The sequence below is a fragment of the Epinephelus fuscoguttatus genome, linkage group LG8 (assembly GCF_011397635.1).
Source record: "Epinephelus fuscoguttatus linkage group LG8, E.fuscoguttatus.final_Chr_v1".
NCBI lineage: Eukaryota > Metazoa > Chordata > Actinopteri > Perciformes > Serranidae > Epinephelus > Epinephelus fuscoguttatus.
The window spans coordinates 28,542,632-28,551,848 of NC_064759.1; the positions used below are offsets into that span (position 1 = coordinate 28,542,632).

The 9,217-nt window shown below is 42.6% G+C and overlaps 1 protein-coding gene across 1 annotated transcript; it reads right to left on the bottom strand.

Annotated features, from left to right (window-relative positions):
- Positions 1-2,687: 2,687 nt before the first annotated feature.
- Positions 2,688-8,430, bottom strand: irx2a (iroquois homeobox 2a). Its single transcript, XM_049584778.1, has 3 exons — positions 7,909-8,430; positions 6,236-6,641; positions 2,688-5,511 (listed from the first exon to the last, which is right to left on the bottom strand). Exons 1-3 carry the CDS (start codon positions 8,146-8,148, stop codon positions 4,616-4,618), a joined length of 1,542 nt encoding a protein of 513 aa, XP_049440735.1. The 5' UTR covers positions 8,149-8,430; the 3' UTR covers positions 2,688-4,615.
- Between the last annotated feature and the right edge of the window lie 787 nt (positions 8,431-9,217).

The window sequence follows — 9,217 nt, forward strand, 5'->3', positions numbered from 1 at the left end:
ACTGAATAACATAAATTTCTGAATTTCTGGTGGTTCTTATGCGAGAAAAACCTCTAAAACATTCAGGGATTTTATTTTATTTTTTTCTAATTTATTTTATTTTTTTGGTTCTTAATAAATTTCACTATTAGAATAAATCCTAGATTTTAGAAAGGGCTAATTATTCTAGTTTACGTCTTCCAACAAGACACATGAGTGGAAGTATATTCACACATACTGTCAAAACAATATGCTAGTTGTATTTCAGTGTTTCTTTTCTTTTAAAGTCTTGGTATCTGACCCAAATCCATCAACTCCTACAGGTCTAACTCAACATCCCACCCCATTAACTACTACAATTACTGTTTGCGAAACATAATAAACCCTCCACTGCTCTAATAAAACTTTAGCTGCATTAACTTCCTGTTGGAGCGGCACACAGGTGTACGTCAGAGATTAATGTCTGAAGCATTTTGGAGGAGAAAAGGGTTGATGGGAGGATAAAGGATACAAAGAGCTCATGAATTATCTGCATATACGAGCTGCTTATTTGATCAGCGATAAGGGGGAATGAGTCCACTTGCTCTCCAGTCTGCACTCACATGGAGCCTATGAGCCCTGCGATACCATCAATTTAGCTTGCAATGACAACTAGTCCTCAGCGTGGATGAACACACCCTCTTTGGTAAGCTATATGACAGGATTATGACTGTATTTGATATGCAATGCATGGAATTAAAGAATATCTAGATAAGTTTAAATTGTCCCCTCGCTCTGAAGCGTGGGCTTAGGCCTCATACTCCACAGTAGACTTGGCAATACAGTAAATTGTCTGTTTTGCCCTTGAGGATCAATATCTAGGCAGTCAAGGGCGCCCTGGTTTCTTCTGCTAATAGTTAAACCAATGTGAGGCAAAGAGCGGGGCCTTCAAAAGGAACAGAAACGCCTCTGTACAATTGTGACTAATTGTGGCATAAATTCACAATCGTTTCATATTGGGCTTCACAGCTTGAGGTTTGTCATGTGCAATGGATGCCTTGCTCCCATTTTCACCTGCCATTGCTCTCAATCAAACAGAGAGGTGGGGTGGAAGTTTCTTTTCATGTGTTCAAAGGCGACCGGTTGCTGAGCAATTTTTTTTTTAACAGAAACAATAACTCTTTTTATTGAGAACAAATGTTGACATTTGGAGGGTGCAGCAGCAGGTGAGAGTAAGGCAGAGAGAGAAAGAGAGGCAGGGCCTCTGTGTGCTTTGGAGAGTGCCTCTGGTGCTATTTGACAACAGTGGCGAGTCCCTGGGGGAACCCACCTGAGAATAAAGCATGCATTTCAATAAATCAACCCCTAATGAAAGCGTTTGGGCTGAAGAAGAAGAAGCTGGCCAGGGGCTACAGCGTATATGACTGCCAGTGAAGCAAAGGTAAATAAAAAAAGGGAGGTAAAATGTTTCAGTATCAGGCAGCGGTGATCAAAAGCAAAAGAAACACCAAATTTAAACAAAAATCAATTTAAAAAAAATCTTCTTGACGTTTTTTCTCCTCCTTAAAAGCCTCCACTTTGATATCATTCCTGACACTCTGACACTATTCACTGCAAAGTAAACCATGAATTTATGTCACAAAGACTTGTGTCGACCTAAAAGGGTGGGTTAACCGAGTTTGGGTGGGTTTACCCTCCACTACATCCCTGGTGGCAGCCAAATATTACTTCCTTGGATGAGGCAAAAGGAGGGGGAAGAAGGAGGAGGAGGAAAAGCAAGGTGAAAGGGAGTCCCTTGAGATTTGGACAACACTCAAGCTCAAATTCAACTGGAAAATGAAGGATTAGCTTTTAGTCTGGCTGGGAGCGATGATGGAGGCCTCCTCTTGGAGGATGGGAATATTATATATTTGATCTTTGAGTATTTCAGTCCACAAGGCCATGATGGTGGGTGGCAGAATATGGGAAATAATTTTCTCAATTATAAAAATATACAATAAAATACATTTTAATTGGTGTGTAAAAGTGTATTAAATAATAATAATAATAATAATAATAATAATATATGTCATTAGACCTAAGCTTTTTTTTTCTAAATTGTTTAATTAGCTGTGTCCTAAAGCCGCTGTAATAACCAAGCCATGATGAAAAGCAGAGGAAAGCCTGTCCGATTAGGGTCCATCACACAGCCCATTGGAGCTGGCAGATGCTTAGATAGACTTTTATGGATTGCTCAATGCCGTGCCGTAATGAAGCAGGCAGGGCTGACCCATCCTGAACCAGGCTAAAAAGCTCCAGGGACGGGCCCCGCTGGGAGCCCATAATGCCCGATGCGTCCCACGGCTGTATTAATCACACTGAAAAATAAATGTGTGGCAGTGCGAGGTGGAGACGGGAAAATAGGAGAGAGGGGGGAAAAATGAAATAAGCATGTCGTTTATCCCAATCAAGGTCGTGAATATGTGGCCGAGGGAGATTCCCCCTGACCAGAATGAGGCCCTAAAAGAAAATGATGGCCCATTTAGAAAGAATGGATTGTGCAATCTGTGAAAACTCATAATGTTTATGAAAAGCGAGATTCATCACGCATTTCCCATCTGCGTTTGACTGACAAAATCAAAAGAACAATGAGCAGAGCAAATCATAAAAAAAATGCCTCAGTGTTTAAATGCAGGTCTGTTGGAAATAAAAGAATGACTCCCCAAGATTTATGTAATAGTTGGGAAAACAGTTTAATATTTTCTCCTTTGAATAATGGATATCATATCATACCCCGCCGGTACATCTATACCAGCGCGTTTTATTTTATTTACATTCAAAGATATAAATTAGTAAAAGTACTCCTGATAACAAGATTGTGTAGCTTTCCCCCCCCAAATGCGTCTCAAATAAAAACCGTCCATAATATATATATTTACAAAACGAACAGACGATGTCAGTTTCCCATTTTTGCAATACAACTTGCATAAATTATAGGCATCATTTCGCCATCATTTAAAAAAATAAATATCAAATGTAGGCTATTCCACTTTGAAGTCCTCAAGTTCACGTCAGTCCCGTCCGCTTTGCGTCCCAGAGACACCTCCTTTTACAAATACGGTTTCACAGAAAGGCCAAATTATGTTTTTTTTCCACACGTGAATATATAATAAAACAATATACCGTGGCAAATAAGCAAACTATAGGAACCTGAGAAATAACATGTAAATCACATATAATGGGAGATATTTTCTTTTCTCAAACCAGCATATGAAATTATTTTCAACAATGCATCAAAAAAAACAAAAAAGAAAAAACAAAAAACTGAAATAATACAATAATCATGTGACAAACGTGTGCTGTGGTGTGTCCCAGCCTGTGTGGAGCTGAGGGAGCGGTAGCAGCTTTTTATTCCGACTAAATGGTGGCACTAGATCTGGTCTGGAGTAAAGGTTACGGGGGTTAAAACGTGGGGCCAAAAGGTGGTGTCCTGACTCGCTTTATAGTCAAAGCAATTGTGACACCTACCTGCAGACCATGGAAATAAAAATCCCACACGATCAAATGATCCGATACCCTCCGCAACCTCCAGGAAACACAAAGTTTTCTCAGGGCTGGCTCTGCCCAAAAACAGCTCCATACTGCAAGTGCTTATTAAAAATCCCTACTGCCTAATTACCGGTGAAAAAAAAAATCTATAGAGCATCCAGCGGCATGTAGGCAGCGCTGTGAGTGTGCGCAGGGAAAGTAACCGCCACAGTAACCTCAGTGACATTTGAAGATGTAAAGTTGCACGATGAATGCACAGAGCAAACTAACTGATTTGTTTGCTTTTGGCTGACCCTGTGTAATTATAATTATCCTAGGCTGAAAGATAAGGTTTCTGCGCGCGCGCACACACACACACACAAAAACACACACATCAGAGGAAACGTTAAAAAATAGGATTCCTGCTCAAAGCTATGGCAACATTTCTCTGCTTATTGGATTCACAGGCTGCCAGTGTGTGTGTGTGTGTGTGTGTGTGTGTGTGTGTGTGTGTGCGCGTGCATGCGTGTGTGCTTGCGCGCGCGCGCGTGAGTAGGCTGATTTGAGGCCTGTCCTTCATGAACTTATTTTAAACGTCTCTATCTGCAGGTGCAGTCCTGTGTGCTGATCTTATCACACCCCTGCTTTGTAATGTGTTCCTTAATGACTCAATGAGAGACCAAAATATTCATGTTGTTAAAAATTAAGGACAATTATAAATGGTTTATCCCAGAAAAATGCACTGGAAACGAATTGTAGGCCATACACGTTCGCTTTGACGGCACTGTAAAATATCCATCTTAATAATAAATCATTTAGTCTCATACTCAGTCCTAAAATTGTTTTCATTTGAAAAACAAGTGAAAAATCGGATAATATTGTGAGATGATGTCACTTGTTTCTCTGCAAACTCGCTTGAAAAAACCGTCCTAATATTCTTGAACCAGCCACTCATCCAATGGTTTGACTACTATGACACATGAAAGTGACACAAAGAAAACCAGTTGATTTGCATTGCAAACAAGTGAAGTCATTTTACTTCCAGTGGTTTGCCTCCCCGCGTTTAAGAAAAATACAATCTCAAGATTTAACACCAGTTTAAATACGTTTTCAAAATGGTTATCAATTTGTTTTACCGCATGGTTTGTTATTACGTACCTTTCTTTGCTTCTAAATTTGCGGGTCTGAAATGCTGTTGTTGCTGCTGCTGCTCGACAACAACAATCTGGTTTGGGTTATTTTTAACGAGGGGAGAGTCTGGCCTGTGTTTGGGGTTTGTGCTCGCCTCCAGAGCCTGGTGAGAGGAGCTCAGACCCTCGTTTGCAGCAGCAGCAGCGGCGGCAGCGGCGGCGGCAGCAGCCAGACTCACTCCAGATGAATTAGTGTACCGCAGGATCCCTTGGCCCTGCAGGGGGCTGAAGTTGCCATAGTTTGTGTAATTGCTATAAAAGGGAGAAGTGTAATAAATAGGTCTTCCAAGGATGGAGGGGGCCGGGTAGAGGGAGGGGGAACTGGCAGCCGGGGAGGTGGTGGAAGACGTAGGGGGGGTGAGGAGGCCACCGCTGGAGGAGGGGCAATTTGGTTGCCCAGGCTGCCCCAGTTGCTGATGTTGCTGCTTTTGGTCCGAGGTAGCAATTTCCGCCAGCGACCACAGTTTGGGCTTGACTGTAGGGTTCTGAGGCGCCCCCGAAGAAGGTCTGCTATCAAGGCATGAAGACGATTTATTGGTGTTAATATTGTTGCTGTTGACGAGGCTCCGGGCCAAATCCTCGCGCTGGCTGTGGAGATGATGGAGATGATGGAGGTGGTGGTGGTGGTGATGGTGATGACTGAGGAGTGGAGCTTCTACTCCGGTTAGAGGCGATGATGTGACGGATTTGGGCGAGAGCTGAGCCCGCGGGTCGTGGTCATGGTCCTCGCCGTCCTCGTCGCATTTGTCGCCGGCCTGATCGGAGCCCAGCTCCCCCACACGACAGCTGACCTTCTCCCCGTCTGACTCTGCCGAGCAGGAGTGGTCCGTCAGAGTGTCGACGTGCAAACTGATCCCTAAAACAAGAGGGGGAAAAGAAAATATTAATATCAAAGAAAAAAAAGAAAGAAAGAAAGAAAGAAAGAAAGAAAGAAAGGAAGAAAATAAAAATAGACACACATGCTCCATTAAATATTAATGAGAAATCATATTTTAAAAATAAAAAAAATACATGGGATGATAATTTCCTGATAACTAAATAAATAAATACATATATAAATAAATAAATAAATAAAAAAAATATTTGAAAACCCAATGTCCATCAAAGCTGGCTTGCACAAGTAAGATATTAATTATTTACATCACTTTAACTAGTAAGTTATGATTAAAAGCTTTTTTAATATAACAATAATTGTTTCCTTTCCTACATAACTATACAAAAATGTCACCAGGAGAATAACATTAGCATTTATTAAGGGCCACTCATGTGGATTGCTGGTATGTGTCCACTTTGCCAGTGACCTGCAATTAATCATGATAAAGAAAATAAAACGTCACCTTAACAGGTCATTTTCATAAATATATATATCAACTAAAGCCAGATCTGTAAGCATGACGATAAAATATATATTAAAATCTGATTATTTCTAAATCCTTGATATTTTTTACTCAGTGTTATTGCAGTAAATAACTTGATCAGGATATAAAAGGGGCATCCACCCCTCCCTCCCTCCCTCTAACCCCCATCCTACCCCGAATTGTTAAATGGATCATTGGCTCGGTCGCCAGATTATACCCCACCTTCATCCTCCGCTGAAGCCTCGCTGTTATCCAGCGTTTTTTCAGAGCGCTCCACGTCTTTCCTCTCCCCATCCACGTCCTCCTCGTCCTCGTCCTCGCTCTTATTCCTGGGCGCCCAGGTCATCTTGTTCTCCTTCTTGAGCCTCCGCCTGGCGTTGGCAAACCATGTGGAGACCTGCGTCAGGGTCATCTTGGTGATAATGGCCAGCATGATCTTCTCCCCTTTCGTCGGGTACGGGTTTTTCCTGTGCTCCTGCAGCCAGGCCTTCAGGGTGGCCGTGGCGTCCCTGGTGGCGTTTTTGCGGTAAGCCGGGTCGTTGAGTTGGTAGGGGTACCCTGGACTCCCATATGGGTGGTAACTTAATGCCCCGGCCATGCCCGACGTGTGCGCATCATATGGAGAGCTCTGGGGAAAGTTGGGGGGAAAAGTCATGGATCTGCCATGTGTTTTCGTTAAGTTTTAAAATGTTGTTTTTTATGTGACATCATTGTGGCTTGTGACTAATTTTAAATTAAAAAATAATTTAAATGCATTTGAAAGCGCACAAATACATTTAGAAAATTAAATTAAAGCGAGAGAAACTATTTCATTCTGCTATGTTTGACAGTATTTGTTTTTGGAAACCTGTCATAGCAGGTGAAAACGCACCGGCAGATCTTATCTTGAATTTCTGTAAATCAGTCGAGCTTGAATAACGACTTGCACTGTATTGTTATAAATAAACGATCAATAGTTCATTTTGTGCTTTGATCATTTGTCAACCTGCTCATTAAGTTTTTAAAAACACTGTAAAAGCAGTTAAGGGCAGTAAACACACCGTGCGTAAAAGCAGGCCGCAGAAAGGCACGAACTAATGGTTAACTAATGGTTAAGATCATTATCGGATTAACTAATAACAGGGCTCCTGTTAATAAAGCCGTTAAGATAATAAAAAAGGAAATTTCAATTTTCTGTAATCACCTATTAACTTGCTCATTTTCTTTCAGTGGCTGCTTTTTTTGTTTTGTTGTGGCAGCCCCAATGTGTTAACATATCTCCTCTTTGCAGCATTACAAATCCCATTAGCAAATCACTTGATATGCACCTTTCCTAAAACGCTTGAAGTGCCCTGTGACATTAGCATTGCGAGTCATGCTTTTCATGTTAAAATTCCGTTTATTCAACTCAGAATAAAAGTCAGCGACTTCATCCCCCGGTGGCTTTAATGACTGCTGAGGAAGAAACAGCAATAGCTGCTGTTATATTAATTTTCTGTGGCGCACAAATGAACTGCTCCGAGGCTAAAGGCTCAAATAAAAATCTTAGTTGGTGTTCTGTTTTACATAATTAGCTGCGCAGTGAGTGTTAAGCGTTGGTCAAGCCATTTACAATTCGCAGCTCATGCTTTAAAAATTTAAGCCATTTAAGCCAAAGAGGTCAAGGATTTAATTGTCAGAAGCAGACAAGCAGGCCACTAAATATGAACATAGCAACCTGCTCTCAATAAGAAAGTTCCGCAAGCACTCACTGATGAGTGATTCATGACAAAAACATTGCAAAGCTGGACCGATGTTATCGCGCTGTGCGCCAGCGACGGTAAGCTAAACATTTACAGACTTTAAGTCGCCTATTTGTCCACCTGCTGTGGAGCCTTATCACACACAATCATGCGCGAATATGTGAAATATTTTACCATGTAGGATGGGAATCCCGTAGTTGGATCCGTGGAGTATGACAGTGGACTGGAGAAGCCTGCACCGGCCGAGGCGGAGAAAGCAGCCGATCCAGGGTAAGGACTGAAGGCTGAGCCAGAGGACGACCTCGCCAAGTCTTCATTCCGCGGGGCAGCCAGAGCCGAGGCCCCGTAAGCCGGACACGAATAAAGAGCCAGAGAGCCCGGGGGCTGGTAGAGGTAACCCTGAGGATAGGACATTGGTGAGCGCGCGGGTAGGTCGCCGATTCCAAAAAGGGAGGAAAAAACGCGCAGGGCGGCGAGCAACAACAGCCAAAAATAATAAACAATCAACTCAATAATCAGCCGTGCAAACAGTCATCAGACAATGAAAATAAAAAAAGTCCTCCCTCCACAGCCCCCTTACTGGGAAAAAAACCCCGAAAGATCTGTTAAAGTGCCCACATAGAGGCTATGTGGCATGCGTCTTGATCCCCTAGCGTCCGATGTTTTTAGTACGCAGCACTATGAAGTGAGGAGTTAGGAGGGAAGGAGCCAGTGGAGTTTCAGACACACAGAGCATTGGGGGAAACTGGAGCTGTCACTCCGGCTCATCTGAATATCCCATCCCCGCCCCCTTTCTGCCTCATAGAAATGGAGCCTCGGAACAAAACCAAGACTGCACACTGCAAAAAGTAGGCTATATCCACCTGAACAAGAGTGGTTCAGTGTGGGATTTTAAAACACATTTTAATCAATACAATCAGACCAATCTACAAACTGGGTGAGATCGTAATGTAACAGTCGCCAACGCAAATTAACTGCTCCAGATCTGAGGTGTTTGTCATTTGTTTCAGGGAAATTCACAAAACAGGTGAGGTGATGTGTATGAGAATTTAAAACTAACTAATTCTGAACTTCTAAATTACATTATATCAATTCAAATCCCCAAGAGCGCATTAATTGATTTTTTTATGATGGATATTTTTTTGCAGCACCAGGACATAAATAGTCTGACAGGGAGAGAAAGAGAAGCACACAAGATTAGTGCGCCTGTTTTACTCAATCACTAATGTGCCGTCGGGTTATTGTTTTAAGGGTCAGGTTGATTGTGGCACACAGCTGATCAAAACTTACACACACTCCCATAACAACTGAGAGAGAGAGGGGGACGTGTGTGGGTGGGTGGGTGTTGGTGTGGGGGGTGTATAAAATGGCCAGTGCTCTCCACTTGCAGCTGGTTATGTCGTCAGTCCAGCTATCAAACGCGGACACATCCACGGACGTATGCGAGTGCCGATAAGTGTGCGCGCTCGTCAGGCAGTGCGCG